Source organism: Pseudorca crassidens, chromosome 15 (genome assembly GCF_039906515.1).
Source record: "Pseudorca crassidens isolate mPseCra1 chromosome 15, mPseCra1.hap1, whole genome shotgun sequence".
Lineage (NCBI taxonomy): Eukaryota > Metazoa > Chordata > Mammalia > Artiodactyla > Delphinidae > Pseudorca > Pseudorca crassidens.
The window spans coordinates 259,067-276,154 of NC_090310.1; the positions used below are offsets into that span (position 1 = coordinate 259,067).

At 60.0% G+C, this 17,088-nt stretch overlaps 1 protein-coding gene across 9 annotated transcripts in view; it reads right to left on the bottom strand.

Annotated features, from left to right (window-relative positions):
• The window catches only part of PRKAR1B (protein kinase cAMP-dependent type I regulatory subunit beta), an 84,807-nt gene that overhangs the window by 14,289 nt on the left and 53,430 nt on the right, over positions 1-17,088 (bottom strand). For 8 of the 9 annotated variants that reach the window (XM_067705248.1, XM_067705251.1, XM_067705250.1 and 5 more), the window contains exons 7-9: positions 10,299-10,457; positions 5,227-5,287; positions 347-468 (exon numbers count right to left, since the gene is read on the bottom strand). In XM_067705248.1, coding sequence (XP_067561349.1) covers positions 347-468; positions 5,227-5,287; positions 10,299-10,457 — 342 coding nt within the window. The remainder of the gene's footprint in view (positions 1-346; positions 469-5,226; positions 5,288-10,298; positions 10,458-17,088) is intronic. The other variant, XM_067705252.1, reaches the window with a different exon arrangement.

The following is a 17,088-nucleotide window of genomic DNA, read 5'->3' on the forward strand; positions in this document are numbered from 1 at the left end:
TCACGCCAGGTTCCGGCTCAGGGCACCCCCCACACCCCGGCCGTGTCCCAATCCCCACGTTCACCTTCACACCTGGTGTGCTCAGTCCGTGCAATTTCTGCACGCGTGTGGGCTCGGGCACCCGACCCACTTCCTCAGAGGAGACCCCGCGATTCTCAAGGGCGAGGATACCCAGTGGGAGGCCTGTCCGCATGCAGGATGAAGGTGGTGGGGGAACGGAGCACAGGGATCAGGGATGCTGGTCCCCAGGGGAGGGGCACGTGCAGACTGGGCGTCCCCCACTCCCGGGCGGCCCTCCTCGGCTGGGGACCACGCAGAGCCCTCCCCACGCCCAAGCCGGACTCACCTCTGTGATGATGAAGAAGTCGTCCCCAGGCTCCCCCTGGACCACGATCTTCTCTCCGTCCTCAAACTGGACGGGCTCCAGTGCGTCAGCCACAGTCAGACGCTCCCACTTCTCCAGGGACTCTGCAGCAGGGGACACGGGGGCGTGGGGGTCACGGGGGCCAGGGAGGGTCGGGGGGTCAGCTCCCCACCCCAGACAATCTAAGAAAACACCCACATGGCCAGCCCCAGGGTGATGAGGCTTTGCTCCATCACAGGATGAACAAAACAGAAAGCAAATTTCTGTGCAGGAGGCCCGGGTATTTTCACAAGTGAGTTGGGCCCAGGGTGTACACGGCTCAGCAGGTGGACAGGGCTTCAGAACTGGGAGCGATTCTAACCTACATCAAAGCTTTAACGTAGATGACAGGCACTGGACGTTGAGTCCAAGTTAACTCAGGATGAAATGCCTTTGTTATCTTCAGAAGAACAGAGCTGCCTATATTTTTGCAAACAGTATAATCACAGCTCAGCACTAGGGCTACCAAGGGGTTTAAATAATTCAGAGGTCGAAGCAATTTCCTGTTCATAAGACACCATTCAGTGCCATTCAAAGAGCATACAACTGTATTTACGTGGCTAGAGGTGTAGTATATACCTTCCATTATTTGGGGTCAAAATACTTCATTCCAATGGCAAGTCTCCTTTGATACTTGCAAATTCTGTCTATCTTTCCACCCCTTCTCACGCCTTCCCTTCCCCGTCACTATCCACCCCTAGCCCTCAGGAAGGAAAAAAATACCAGCGTGCTCCTTTTGTAAGAACTTAATGGTTGCCTGATTAACTGTTTCTCTTTTGGCCAAAGAAACTTTTCTGGCCTACACTTATCAGCTGCACTATGTAGGTCAGCCGCTAAAAATACCAAGCAAAGCATTTATTTTAGATCTCGAGTAGGAGGGGGATTTCTCTGCTTGAAAACTCCTGCCAGGGCCACACGCTGAAAAGGACACGCTTTTGACCAAGCCCGGGGCTGCAGCAGATTCTGGAGCCGCTGCCAGCACGCTGGTCCAGCAGCCTCCGCACCGGACGGGAGCTGCCCCGTGACGCAGACCCCGGCACCCTCAGGAGGCCGGCACGGCGGCGAAGACGCCCGTGACTTTGGAGGGTCACGGTTGGTGCCGAGGTGGAAGCTGGTGCCGGTAAACGTGTGACTGCGGCTTGGTTTCCTTCCAGGGCGATGAGAGGCGTTTGATTTCACAGCCTTGGGCTTAGGAAGTTCTCGTCCTCCTGTGTGAGCGGTGGGTTTTCCTATTGGATTTGAGACCTGGAACCCCAGTCCCGAGGTCGGAGAGTCAGCGCTTCCACCCTCAGCAGCGTAAATCCCAGGACAGAACTGCTGGAAGAGACGGAGATCGGGGCGATTCCTTGGCCCTGATTTCTGAAGCGGAAGCTTTGGGGGCATTTTTACTGCGTTCAGATCCCTGGGTCCCAGGTGTGGACGGTCAGCTCAGGTGGGAAATCGGTGACTGGCCGGGTGGGGCCACTCCCAGCGCTGCCCTTCTGGAGGGGGGTCTCAACGCTGCCAGGGAAAGTGGCGGACACCCCGCAGAAGAGACACAGAAGGCAGCCCTCAGTCAGCGGCGGCCAAGGGGCAGGCACACCCACCCGGAACAGACTGGCCTCGGGGCCGACGCTTCGGGAGAATGCGGACCCTCGGGCCCTGCCTCACGGCCGCTGCCGCCCAGCCCTGAGCCTGACCCCGGCTCCCCTCCCAGGAGACCCCCTTTTCCTGCCTGGAGGCCTGAAGCCTGCTTTTCCCCTTGAAATAGGGTCAGGGCAGGCCCCCTGAGCTGCCTCTACTACCTCCCTGGAGCAGGGGGGCCGGGAGGGACGCGCCGGGTGGGCAGCCATCCTGCAGCAAGTGCATCTCCACATCCGTCCCCCAGGCCTGCGCCGTGTCCTCTGCCAGGGGACCTGACCCCGCTGCTGCCCGGCTGCCCCCCACCTTCCCCCCACCCCCTCCCACCACCCCCATGTCAGCAACTCCAAGCAGTCGTGTCCTTCTTTTTGTAATTTGGAAAAAAAATAATCAGAAAAGTAGAATGAACAACACAGCCAGCATCTGTCCTGAATGAAGTCACAGGACTACTTGGTCATGTTTGCTTCAGAGCTGCTCCTACAGACACATCATGTTACTGATAAAACCGCGTCCCTTTGTCTCAATTCGAGTTCTCTCTCCTTCCGCAGAGGCTGTGACTATTAAGGATTTGGTGGATATATTTTTTTTAAATCTTAAAGGGTTTGGTGAGTTTCCACCCCATAGGTGGTCTTACACCTTTACTGTAACATAGCTTCGTAAACATGACCCAGCGTTGCCAAAATTGTGCAGAGACGCACCGTCATCTGCACCATCTTCTGTGTCCGAGATCCAGTTGAAACGTGTTGACACGCGGAGACCTAGTCCATGCGCTTTACTGGAGTATAAACCTGTACCACACACACACCCGGGCGCGAGGACCTTCCTGCGATGACAGATTCTAGGTTGTTTCTACTTTCTTGTCATTGTAGGAATTGCTGAAATGACCATCCGTGTCCGCGTCTCTTTTTTTATTAACATGTTTTTAATTGAAGTACAGTTGTGATAGTTTCAGGTGTATAGCAAATTGATTCAGTTTTATATATATATATATATATATATACACACATATTATATATATGTGTATATATATACAATGTGTGTATATATATACACATATTATTTCTATATATATACATATATATATATATCCTTTTTCAGATTCTTTTCCCTTATAGGTTATTACGAGATACTGAATACAGTTCCCTGCGCTGTACAGTAGGACCTTGCTGCTTATCTGTTTTATATACAATGGTGTGTATCTGCTAACCCCAAACTCCTAATCTATCCCCCCCCCTTTGGTGACCATAAGTTTGTTTTCTGTGTCTGTGAGTCTCTTTCTGTTTCGTAAGTAAGTTCATTTGCACCATTTTTCTTAGATTCCACACATAAGTGATACCATATGGTATTTTTCTTTCTGACTTACTTGCTTAGTAGGATAATCTCTAGGTCCATCCGTGTTGCTGCAAATGGCATTATTTCATTCCTTTTCATGGCTGAGTAGTATTCCATTGTATATATGTACCACATCTTCTTTATCCATTCATCTGTCCATGGACACTTAGGTTGTTTCCATGTCTTGGCTATAGTGAATAGTGCTGCTGTGAACACTGGGGTGCATGTATCTTCTTGAATCATAGTTTTTTCTGGATATGTGCCCAGGAGTGGGATTGCTGGATCATATGGTAACTCTATTTTTAGTTTTTCGAGGAACCTCCATACCGTTTTCCCTAGTAGCTGCACCAACTTACGTTCCCAGCAACAGTGTAGGAAGGTTCCCTTTTCTCCACACCCTCTCCAGCATTTGTTATTTGTAGACTTTTTGATGATGGCCATCCTGACCAGTGTGAGGTGGTACCTCATTGTAATTCTGATTTGCATTTCTCTAATAATTAGCAATGTTGAGCGTCTTTCCATGTGCCTGTTGGCCATCTGTATATCTTCGTTGGAGAAATGTCTATTTAGGTCTTCTGTCCATTTTTTGAATGGGTTGTTTTTTTGATATTGAGCTGTATAAGCAGTTTGTTTATTTTGGAAATTAATCCCTCGTCAGTAGGATCACTTCCAAATATTTTCTCCCAGTCCGTAGGTCGTCTTTCTGTTTTGTTTATGGTTTCCTTTGCTGTGCAGAAGCTTTTAAGTTTAATTAGGTCCCATTTGTTTATTCTTGTTTTTTATTTCCATTACTCTAGGAGACAGAGCCACAAAGATCTTGCTGTGATTTACGTCAAAGAGTGTCCTGCCTATGTTTTCCTCTAGGAGTTTTATACTGTCTGGTCTTACATCTAGGTCGTTAATCCATTTGGAGGGTTTTTGTGTGTGATGTTAGGGAGTGTTCTAACTCCATTCTTTTCCATGCAGCCGTCCAGCTTTCCCAGCATCACTTATGGAAGAGGCTGTCTTTTCTCCATTGTATATTGTCTCCTTGACGCCTCTGCACCCACAAAAGTGCACCTGCTTCTTCTCCTTCTCACTCCAAAGGTTCTTAGAAAAGGAGGCTAAGCCTCACGCACCACCTGCACCCAGAAGTCCAGTCTGGGGTTTTTAAGGCTGTGATGTTCCCGCAGGAACTCCTGCTGGACGGTTATTTCCCACGGTTCCCAGGGCGTTAGCACTTAGACGTCACTCACCCTCCCAAGCGGGTCCACTCCCTGTCCTTAAGGGGAGCTGCTAGACACACACTGATTCATATTCCAACTGATTAAAATGACATAAAATTAAAATTCTCAAGTGTTCCACACGGATACGGAACACCTGCATCGCTGCCAAAAGTTCTACTGGGAAGGCTGGTCCAGAATGATACGTCGTCGTCGTGTATGTCAAAGCAACTTCAAAACGCTGAAAATCTTCTGCAGGAGAGAACCTGTTGACACTCCCAACGGTCAATGGAAATGTGGCCGACGTGTCTCTCAGATCCCAGGACGAGAAAAGCGGGGGGCACACGAGAACCCCCATGGAGGAAAACCCAAACAGGTCAGGAAAGACGCTCAACACAGCTCCAAATGGATCAACGTGGAGAGAATGGCGTTGATGGTAGAGAGACAGACATGCAAAGCACGGATGGATGGAGGGCAGACACTGTGTGTGTGTGTGTGTGTGTGTTCGTGGGCACGTACATGCTTGCATACACGATGCATCTGTGTGTACATGTGTGTGTGTATGTGGGGGCACTGCACAGGTGTGAGCACGCATGTGTGTCCCAAACTTGCAGGGCATGTGGAAACAGCTGGGCCGCAGCCCCGGGCGGCCAGGTCGGGGGCACGCACCCAGGATGGAGACCTTGCTGAGAAACTCCTCGTACATCCTGCGCTTCCTCAGCGTGCTGCCCTGTGGGAGGGGAAGACACAGAGAAGCAGGTGTTCAGAAGGGCTTCCCGCCCCAACCCCTTCCACATTCCCAAATTCCCCAAGTGACTCTGAACTCCTAAAAGGAGACCCCGGAAGCCCCTCGAACAAGCAAGGGCCTGAGTGACGGCCCCCGTTCACGGCCCAGACCTCCCCGCACCTCCCCCTCTGGGGTCTCCGTCCTAATCGCATATGTGAGGTTGGGCCTCATCCAGACCCACGGGATGGGGGGAGCCAGGAGGCCTGAACCTCAAGCGGGTTCAGAAGCCCCGGGTTCAAATCCCACACTCCGTATCCGCACGCCCCGAGCCAGCTCCCCCTCTCTGAGCCTCAGTTTCCTCATCTGGACGATGGGGTATCTTAATTCCTGTCCCACAGGATTCTGTGAAAGTTACGCGAGCAGACATCGGTCAGCTGACATGGTGTGAGGACCTCGGCACCGCCCCCCGACCCGGCCTCAGACTCCCCGTCGGCTCTGCGTGGCTCAGGGCCAGACCAGCGTTAAAGGGGCTGCGAGTCTCGAATCTGGAATCCTGGAGGTTCTCCCTGCCTCCCTCACAGAAGCGCAGACACCCCAGGGCCCCTCCATCCGGCAAAGAGCCCCACGGGGCTGGGACCCAAGACCACATGGTAACTGGACCCACAGGGTGTAGACAGAGCTCCTGCACCGCGGCTGGCGGCCACGGAGGGGACACGGCGTCCTGGCGGTCAGTGGCAGAACCTAGGAGTCTTGGGGCCCTGTGTGTCCGCTTGCGGCGGGTCTAGACGCCTGCGGTGGCAGCAAGCTCAGCTCAGCTCAGCCCCCAGCCCGAGCCGAGCCGTCTCAGGCCCCGCCGGCCTCGAGAAAGGCGTTTCTTTTGAAAGATAATTTATATTCCCGCTGACCTCCCAGCAGCTACGCCCACCCGCTGGAATGCAGGCGTGTTTGCCCAGGAACCCTAGACATTAAAGCTCGGCACAACTGGCCCATCCATCTCCCGCCGCAGGATGACAGCTGGAGGTGGCCACCCGGGACCCTCGGGCAAGGAGATCCGCCTCCAAGGCTGACCAAGGCGCCTCCCGCTGGAGGCTTTCCTCCTGGGATGAGACGGACGGGGAGGCAGGGCCGGGAGCCCCTGCTGTCGGCTCACGCATCACGCAGGTGTCCGGGGCGCCGGCCCGTCACCTTGGGGGCTGCCAGGACCCTCACCTGGGGGGCTTTGCAGCGCATCTGCCGGCAGCCCCAAGGTGGGCTTTGCGCCTGGTGAGGCTGGCCCTACGTACAACTCCCGTCACAGGTATGGGGCCTGCCCAAGGCCACACTGAGGGAAGGAGCCAGCGGGGCCTGGAACCCTCGTCCCCATGGATGCTTGCAGAGGACCCACGCTGGTGGCGGGGGGCACGGGGCCTGGTCCGGCTCAGCTCCGCCCATCTCCCTGGTTCCTGCAGCCTCGGTTTCCACAGCTCTGTGCTGGGGTCCCGTCGGGCCGACTTTGAGGAACAGAGACCGCAGAGAAAGACCATCTATGTCCCACCACAGCACTGGCCACTCCTCACGTGCCCCTCCCCCCCCCCGCAGGGCAGTAGAGCGGCGCCCTCACCTGACGCGCCCTCACCTGACCCGGGACAGATGGATGGGGATGCGTGGGCAGGGCAGGGAGGGGAAGACAGTACTTCCTGACCTCCCACCTCACCGCCAGCAGCGGGGCCTGGAACCTCACTTCGGGCGCTTGCAGCTGGAGACACGGCCCCGCCCCCAGCCCCGCCCCACTGGCGCAGGCGTGAGGCCAGCCCGGAACCCCGATGCCCAACGTGAGGCTCCTTCTGTTGCCCCTTCCACTGCACCCCGCTGTCCCCGGGGAAGCGTTCTGTCCTAAGACTGGAACCTAAAACGTCTGCGAAATCCAGGCCCCCACCGCCCCCCAGGCCCCACCTGCGTGGACTGAGCCGGCCCCAAGGACGGGTTGGGGACCTGGGTCCCAGCAGACAGCAGGGCTCTGGCCATAGCACACACACCCCTGGGTATAGAGTGTTCACAGCGGGCCTGCCCCCGGGCCTCAGCTCGGGGGAGGGTGCGAACCCGCCAGGCGGAGGAGGAATCTATGTCGGGTAAGATGACCCTTCGACCTGGACCGACCACTCCAAACGCCCTTTCCCCTTACGTGTTCAATCCTGACCGGTCCTGCAGCCATGGACTGAAGCACACACGTGCACACACACACACCCCGCCCCAGCTCCCACGAGAAGGGGGTTCCAGGCTCCTGCTGCTCCACTTCATGGATGGGAGCCAGGGGCCCAAGCAGGTGGGGTGGGAGCTCAGCGCTGCGGCTCAGGACCTGGTTCCGGGGGTCTCGGGACCCCCAGACAAGTGGGGCTCTGGAGACCCCAGCCCAGACTCCACAACAGGATTTTGCACTCATCAATCCCCACTTGGGGTCTCACGTAAGATTCAGGGTGAACGAAAGGTACTGAAGCTTGAAAGAATGAAGTCCGGGGTCGCTGGCCCCTGCCTGGGGGCCCAGAGGGGGTCGAGCCCCCGTCCTGCTCAGAGGTGGTGCACGCGGCTGGCCTCGCCAAGCTCCATCCATCCATCCGTCTGTCTGTCTGTCTGTAGCACGTGGAGCAGCGGAGCCTCTCGGGTCCGATGTTCTGGGATTCAGAGGTGGGTGGCCCTCTCCCCGGAGACACTACCAGCCTCCATCCCGCGTCCCCCACGCGTGTCCAGCTCAGGGTCCAGTCGTCGCACAATGGCGCATCCGAGTCCGCCCAAGCCACGGGCTGATGCAGCGATGGACGCCGTCCACGGACACTCCCTTCCGAGTGGGCCACACTGTCATTTTCTTCCCAAGACGCAGGGGCTCTGTAGGCTCCCAGCGCAGCCGCGGCTATTCTTAGTGCGCGGGGATCCAGAATTAAAACAGAGGACGCGCCAGCTGCTCGGTGGTTGGGGACTTCCCTGAAGGTACTGTTCCAGCCACGAAAGTCCCACAGCCAAGGACGACTCCGACTCAGCGCGGACCATGGCGGAGAAACAACGGCTTATGCAACGGGCCAGGTGCATCCGGAGGAGACAGGGACGGGGAGGGTGCCTGGGGCGCCTCCCCCACAGACAGTGATCTCTCCCGGGAAAACAGGAATGGGCAGGTTTAAGACCAAAGAGCGGGAGCCACATTCCACGAGGACTCACCTCGCAGGGCAGGGCAGCGCCTCCCCCAGTGGATGACCCCGAGGGCGCAGACGACGAGCCGCACGAGACAGATGCCCCCAGGACTGAACTGGCCCCTCCCTGCATCACGAAGGACCAGGAGCTACAGCGGAGCCAGGACGGCAGCCGGCAACCCTTTCTCCCTCGTTCCCCTTTGGAGAGGCCCCCGGGGTAGGACCGGCTCTCCAGGCTCAGCTGGAACTGAGCTCACAGAGCCTGTCCTAAACATCCCAAACCTTCCCCAGGCCTCCCCCAGAGCATCCCAAACCACAGCCCGCACCCCAGAAACTGCACCGCCCAGGCTGGCCTTCAGGCGACAACCAAGGCCCAAAGGGCACCTGGCAGCGGCACGTCCAGCCCCGGGGTCTCCCAGCAATGTGCTCACCTGGGTCACCTCCCTCCAGGCCATCGGAACTCCTCGGATCCCAGGCCCACAGGGGCAGCCTTTGAGCAAACACCATCGCCAGCCCCTGGGGGCTGCCCTCAGGATTGAGCCCACCCCCGCGCAGGTCCTCCAGCACCACCCCAACCAGCAGAAAAAGCACCTGGCCCAGCAGTCACCACCGGCGAGCACAGACAGCCAAGGAGTGTGACTTCCGCGAGGACGGGGCACTCAGCTCCCAGGGGCCTCTGCCCGGAGACCTGCGGCCAGACCAGAGTGGCCAGCCAGGACCTCCCTCCACCCCTCCCGAATCGGGACTCTCTCCACTCTCACCCAGAAGGCCCCCAAGTGCCAGGGCATCACCTGGGCGGCTCCTGCCACTTCTCTGCCCACAATCCTGCCAGGGCTCCCGGTGCACTCAGAGTCCGAGTCCAGGCCCCCGCCCCACCCACCACAGGATCCCAGCATCCTCACTGTCTCCCCACTGGTCCACGAACAGGCCAGCCAGGCCTGCACCCCAGGGCCCTTGCACTGGCTGTTTCTACTGCCCGAACACTCTCCCCCTGGACAGCCAACGGCTCCCTGCTCCGGGCCTCTGCTCGACACCACCTCGTCACAAAAGGGGTCTCAGGGAGGGGGGCCTCAGGGCTTTCTTTAAAACATCATCCCCTCGCCCCCACCTCTGCCCCTCTCTGCTCTATCATTCTCCGTGGAAACTGTCAACAGGAGGTGTATGTTTGCTCCGTCATCTCCTCCAGCGTGTCAGCCTCCCAGTCCCCTGGCGGGTCCCAGCACCGAGAACCCGGCAGTGCGTGTGCAGGACGGACACTCAGCGGGCACGGGAAGATCCCGCCTCTTCTGCCTGGGAGGGGCCTTCTCGGCGCACAGGCTCATCTCCGGAGCCTTCCGTGAACACCTGCCCCGTTGCTCCCGAGAGCCCCATGGCGAGCCTCCACAGGTGTGCGCACCTACACCCACACCATGCCAACTAAGAGAGGAGCTGGCTGCGTGTGAGAAAACCTAAAATGACAGTCCCCAAGTAAGGAATCCTAGAGGCCAGCAGCCTGCCCGGTACTGCGGTCCCACTGTGCCCCCAGAGGCCAGGCTCCTCTCAGTGATTCGCTCCACCACCTTGGGGAACGTCACCTCATGGTCAAGAATAGCAGTTGGAACTCCAGCCATCACAACCACATTCCAGACAGTTGCAAGGAGAATGGGGGAGGAAAGCGAAAGGGGCTTCCCCAGCTGTCTGCCAGCCTTTGGGTAACTTTCCTGAACCCCCTCCCGACACTCACCACCCACTGCATCCCTACTTATGGCCCCACCTGGACACAACCAGGGTTCCCACGAGATGCCTGGTGGGCATCAGACTCGGCTGGCTGCCCTCCCAGCCCTGGCGAAGCCTCCACGCAGGCACCGCTCACTCACCATGAGGATGCGCCGGTAGCTGTCCCGGTCGATGCCCCAGAGCTTGAGGTCCGTCTTGGCCTTCACAGTCGCCGCCCTGGGGGTGCCGTAGATGAGGGCCAGCTCCCCGAAGCTGCCGCCTTCACTGATGTTGGTCACCCACTCTCCGCTCACATACACCTTCGGGGAACAGGGGGACAGCGTCACGGGGGCTGGGGCCACCCACCCTCTGTCCACATACACCTCCGGGTGACAGAAGGACAGCGTCACGGGGTCTGGGGCCACCCACCCTCCGTCCACATACACCTTTGGGGGACAGAGGGACAGCGTCACGGGGGCCTGGGGTCACACTGCTGCTTCCTGCGCAGGGAGCCCTCCGTTCCATCCCCCAGGAAGGCACAAGGCTGCTGCAGCCCCAGATCCCTTGCAGGCGGGCAGAAATCGGCACTGCCCTGCCCAGGTCCAGGATCGGCCAAGGCGCCTGCCTCACGCCCAGCCCTACCCAGAGCCGAGGCTGGACGGGCACAAAGGCGGAGGCCCTCAGCAGTCAGTGCAGACGAGACTGGCCAGGCCCCAGCTGGACGCACTGCTGCGGCTCCCGGTCCGCAGGAGAGCGAGTCCCACCACCTCCCAGGTCGGCCTGCGACTCAGCTCCTCACAGACTAGAGGTGAGCTGTGCACCTGGGCCTCGGGCTCCCTGACTGCACACCAGCGAGTCACCCCTGCCATGGCGCTCTCGCCCCACCCGTGCGGGCCCCTCCACTTCGTTCACAGACAGCCCTCCCTGCCGTTCCTGCTGCCTGAGGCTCCGGGGAGCAGCCCGGCCCCGGGCCCACCTCCACCGGCAGGCCCCACGGCCGGGAAGAAGCCAGGCTCCCCGGGCCTCCCCAGGGCCTCCGCTCCCCGCGGGCAGCACCCAATGCCCGGGCCTGCGGTCAATGGGAGCGGAGGCTGGCGCCGAGGGCCGAGCCCAGAAGGCGGACAAGATTCCCTTTCAGCCTGGGAGGGCGGCGTCCGCCGCACAGTGTCCCTACTATCCAGGGACCGCACGTCCGCATCCTGCAAGAATGGCCCGGATTGTTTATTATGCAGATTCGCTTACTATAAATTAACACAACCACTGTTCATTCCCTCGATGTCAATGAGCTTAAAGAATGGTTCCCATTGGCAGAAAGCATGCATGTCGGGAAAGAATGGATTGCGATGAATCATGGGAGCAATTCTTATGGAATCAATGACTCATTATCCTGATAATAACCGAGGCACAGAATTGCCAGCCTGTGGGGCCCCACGCAGGTGATAACGGAGTCCGGTGTGAGCAAGCCTGGGGAGCAGTGGCCAGCCTGCCCACAAGGTGTCAGGGGAATGGAGATGACAGTTTACAGAGCAACCCGGGGCCTGCGCCTCTGTCCCCGCGAGCCCCTGCCCGCCCAGCGAGCCTGCACGACGCCCCTGCCGGGTGTCGGGGAGAAGAGACGCCAGCTTCCACTCAGCAAGGCCCTCGAGGAATCAGGGCGACGCCCTTCCTTCCCACGAGGCAGGAGTGTGTCTGCCCGGCTGTGCCCCGAGATGCTCCCCCCCACAGAGAGCACCCCCAGAGAGGCCACCTGTGGTTTTCTCAAAGGGGACCAGAGTCTGCGGAGGGGCAGTCACGGCGACCCAGGCTCGGCCGGGCTGGCCCCAGCTCCCCTCGCGGCTGGTCCTCCGTTCACAGGGCTTGTATGTTTGTAAAACCCTCTCTGCGTGGATACAACTCTCAAACCTTAACCTGCACGACCCTAAGCGTGCAGCGCAGGGAGTCTCCCCACCACTCAGGCCAGGGCGTGGGACGTTTCCGGGTGCCAGGAACTCCCGGGGCCCCTCGAGGGCTCAGGTGCCTTCAGATGACCGCGGTGCGGCTGAAAGGAACCCCAGCACGTCCTTCTGTGCCAGGCGAGTCTGAGCGCTGGGTCCAGTCCGTCTGTTCTCACTGCCGCACCGCCACTCCCCAGGCTGTGGGTGACGGACGCCGTCTAGTCTCAGCTCTGATTCCGAAGGGGGCCTCGAACCTTCTCGCGTGTGACTAAACGCGCTCACTCTCGTGGGTGATGCAGGGGGTGGGGGTGGCACTGGTGGCGTCACGGGGGTATCCGCGCGATCTGCTGAACACCGTCTCCCCAGGCTGCACCAGCCGGCCCTCCCCTGGCGCCCGCGCCTGCTCCCTCGGTGCAGCCTCCCGGCTCCCACCTCAGGGGGAGAAGGAACCACCACCTCGGATGGCTGCCGGGGGGCAGGCCACCCCCATCGCCCGCCAAATAGCACAGGGTCCCCCAGGGAACAGGGTAGGTGGCTTAGGAGAGGCGCCAGCAGCGGCTGCACCTCCACTTCCCAGGGTGTGGCCCCAAAGAGCACGTGGGCAGCTGCCGCTGCAGGGCACACAGGACCGAGGGCACCTGGGCTGGAGCGCGACACCGGGGGCCATGAGGACCCTTCCTCACCGAGGTCCCGACAGCGTCCTCAGAGGCGTCAGAGAAGAGCATTGTGCAGAGCCGAGGCCGGGCAGGGCCGCCCCTCGGAGCACAAAGGGCCATCCTTCTCGGACACTGGCCTCTGTCACCACGGCCGCACAGTGCCCGGCCCCACCCCAGCTGGCACGCAAAGGGGCTACTTCATGCTTTGTTTCCTTTTTGTTTTTCCTTCTTTTAAAGAGAAGTGGTGGGAGGCCCTACTGGGCTACGTCTGTGCTCCCGCCGCTGCCTCGGCTCCTCCGGCTGAGCCCAGAGCTCCCGCCCCGCTGATCTTCGTTCATTCGCTCACTCGCTGTCACCCCCGTGTCGCCCCCAGCAACCTGGGTGTCCTGCACGCTCTACCTGCTGGGTTCAGCGGTTTGCAGCGTGCGGATTCCTGTTCACCGGGACTCACCGGCCGGCCGGTTGGTGCTCACCACACTAGCGTTATGTCATGGAAACAAGCGCAGGCCCTGAAGAGAAGGGAAGGCAGAGCCGTAGTCCAGACCGTGCAGAGAAGGCTTCTGAAGAGGTGACTTCGAGCCCAGCATGAGGGGCCCCCTGAAGAGACCAGGGGGAAGAGCTCTGAGGCGGGGGAACAGGACGAGCCAAGGCCCTGAGGCAGGACTGAACTCGGAGGGCACTGGGTACAGCAAGGCCACACAGGGAGATGTTCGTCTCAGGACCAGAAGGTTCCAGCACGGCTGAGGCCAGGTTCACATCTGGGAGGCTCCCCCTGCTGCAGCTGGAGCCCAGCTCAGGGCGGCGGGAGGGGAGCAGGGAGGAGCGAGGGGCGTCCCAGAAACACAGCCTTCGACCACGTTACTCAACAGGTGGTGTGCGGACCAGGTGCACAGCACCACCTGGGAACCTGCGGAAACCCAGGTGCACGCCCCCCTCCCCGCCCAACCCCCGACAACGACCGACTGGATCAGACCCCCAGGGGTGCAGCCCAGAGGCCAGGACCTCAGCAGGTGATGCTGACGCCTGCCCACGATGGATCAGCTCTGATTCGACTTTGGACGGAGGTGGAGACGGTGACTGATTGGGTCGAAAGCACAAGAATCTGCTTAGTGAGACCCCAGAAGCAGCATCACAGGTAGCACTGCGTTCCCGTCAAGGGAGACCTGAGATGGGGACCTCGGCCCCGCCAAAGCAGACGAGCAGCTGGGAACGCCAGGGGGGCCGCCTCCCCGCCTGCCCCCAAACCCGGGACACTTCGGTCCAACACTCGCTCCACAGAAAACAGAAATTCAATTGAAATAACTGTTGGGTGAGCGGAGACAGAATCACTCACTGAGTTATCCACTACACTGGGTGGGGGGGTCCTGCGGCCTCAGCCCCCCTGCCCCCCGCAGCCACTTCCCACGCAACCCAGAGCCGCCCGGGCAAGGAAGCGAGTAGGGCGTGCCAGCCGCTGTTGTTTTTGGTTTCACAGATGGTGAGAAAAAGCTAATGGCCCAGCTCCCAGGCTCCGGCCACAAAGAGATGGGGCGTCCAAGCAGGTGAGCCTGTGCAGGTGAGTCCAGGTATGTCGGCGGCGCTTCTCAGGTCAACCCGGTTCCGAGCCTCAACCCTCTTTAGCCCAAAACACCTGGGGAAAGTCGACTGTCTGGTTTTGCTTGAGAGGCAACTCCTCCCAGAGACTCCCTCCCAGCTCCCTGTCTGTGGGGCCCGGGTCACGTGGACCAGCCCCACGGGGTCAGCAGCGACTCCTCAGGGGTGGCCAGCCGCCAGCCAGGTTCCCTCCTCGGAACCCGCCACACCTGGGCCTCCTCCCGCCCTCCGCTCACAGACATCACGCTCTCCGAGGTCCCACAAGGCAGGGTCCCATCAGGATCCCACTTCCGGGGTGACCACGCGCCCCGTCAAGGGCCCGCTGTGGGGTGTGCACGAGGATCGGTCCCCTCCCCGAGCTGTCATCACATTACCACCACCACACAGGGGGCGGGTCACCTGTCCGTGATTCCAGAGCAGGCTCTGGCCACAGTAGGGCCGCCAGGACCTCTGCAGGGAACCAAGAGGGGTGCTGGGCCCCCAGACACACCCTGTGGGTGAGATGCTGCAGGAAAGCTTCACAGCCGGCTCGGGGCCATGGCCACCCAGCGCCCAGGAGTGGCCGGTCAGCAGAGAGCGCCTGAGAGGACGCCCAGGTCCCTGCACAGCCCGTCGTCCACAGCAGCACGGCTCAGGGTGGCAGCCACAAAGGCGGGCACGACAGGTAAACGGATAAACGAGACGTGGCCATCCATGCAGTGGAATGTGGCTCAGCCTTAAAAAGGGAGGAAACTGACACTTGCTACAACATGGATGAACCCTGAGGACGTAACGGTCAGTGAGATGAGCCAGGCCAGGAGGACAGACCCTGTGCGCTTCCACTTCTGAGGTCCCTGGAGGCGTCAGGGTCGCAGAGACGGCAAGAGAGGGTGGGGGCCCGGGGCTGGGGGTTAGTGTTCAATGGGGACAGAGTCTCAGTTTGGGAAGATGAGGAAGTTCTGGAGATGACGGTGGTGACGCTGCAACAGCGTGATGTGCTTAATGCCCCCGAACCAGACACTGAAAATGGTTAGGACGGCAACTGTTACGTTACGTGTACTTTACCAAGTAAAACAAAACACAGACCACCGGGCAAGCAGACTGGCGGGCCGTGACCCGCGGAGCCGGACAGCCTGGGTGCCCCTCCCACCTCTGGAGACGTCTCCTCACAGACGTCTCGTGAAACAGGGGGAGCCCTGGGCGGGGGGTGCTGGAGCCTGGGGTGGGGTAGACCCCCCCCGCCAAGGAGGCCCTGAAGCACCAGAGGCCTGGAAGCATCGGGGAGGAACCATGCTCCTGAGCCTGTAAGGTCAGCCGAGGAGTGTCCTTCCAAGGGGAAATGCTACGTTCCACGAATAAAACAAATTGGGAGATATTTTTATACTTAGGAAAACGGATTATAGCTCTCAGTGACACACACACCGCAGCCAGCACTCTCCGCGTCTCTCTGGAAAACCGTAATTTAAACCAAGCTGGTGTTTTTGGCATCCGGTCACCTGGCCGTCGCCCCCCCCCCGCCAGGGCGCCGTTGGTCAGAGGGCAGAAGGGGGGCTCTGGATGACCACCCCCAAACCATGCCTGTTTAAAGGCCAGGATGGGGCCTCCGAGGGGAGCCCACGTGCTGGGGGCTTCAGGGCAACAATGTGACGGACACAGTCTCCACTCCCGCCACCCTCACAGGATGGGCCTCACTCAAGCCTTAAAAGCCACCCTCGGAACCCTCACAAGCGGCCAGTCCCTGGTCAGGGTCACTCCCCTGCTCCCCAGAAAGGAGCAAACAAAACACGGCTCCAGGCCTGGGAGAAGCTGCAGCTTCGCGCCCAGAGCGGCGCTAACAGTCATCAGAATGCGTGCTGGCAGCCAGCAGCCCACTTTCTCACCCCAGGCTCCTGATTGAGCATCTTCTGATTCCTTTAAACGTGGCCTCACCCACAAGGCCCAGGCCCTGCATGTTTATCGTGCGCTCACGCCCACATCACAGGAGCTCCCTCTGCAGGCTCCCTCGCCCCACCCGGCCCTCCCACGCCCACCAGCAGCTGGAAACTCTGATGAGACTGACGGAGGGGCGGCCTCCAAGTCACCGCCTTGTCCCATCCAGGCTGACTGTCCCGAATTGGAGAGTCAGCCAGAAAGTGGCATCCACCCACAGTGCCCAGGCATCCGGGCTCAGGCATCTCACAGCTGCCTTCGTACCTGAGCCGCTGCGGGGAGGGCTGGACCTGCCTGTAACCCCAGTTACAGCAAGTGACCCCACTTCCCTGTCACACGGTCGCCTCCCCATGTCCCCCGCCTGGAGAGACCTGGCTCGGTGACTGACACCCCTGGGGGCCGGGAGGGGTCCTGCCCAGACAAGTGGGCCAAGCCAGCCCCTCCCCTCACTCACAGATGGAGGTGTGGGCCAGCAGGTGAGAGAACCTGGCACTCTACAGTTTGCTGGGACAGGGGTCCTGAGTCCGGATGGGGCGAGTGGACAATGACACCCAGGGCTGAGCGGTTGGGGCCAAGGGGCCTGTCTCGGGGGACAGCCCCCGCCCCACCCCCCCGGGCCCACTACCCATCAGGTAGGGTTCCCGCCAGTGCTCAGCCCTGTGGCCGGTTCCAGCATCTCCGCTCGGGCAGTGGTGGGTCCAGTGGGCGCCCGCCTCTCACACCCTCCTGTGTGCTCACACCTTCAGAGGGGAGGTGGCCGCCAGCACCTGGGGCCATTCCTCCTTGCAAGGGAGAGGGCATCTTCACTGTGCACGGGGTCTGCCGAGGAGGGTGGTGGCAGGTGGATTAATGGGGACACA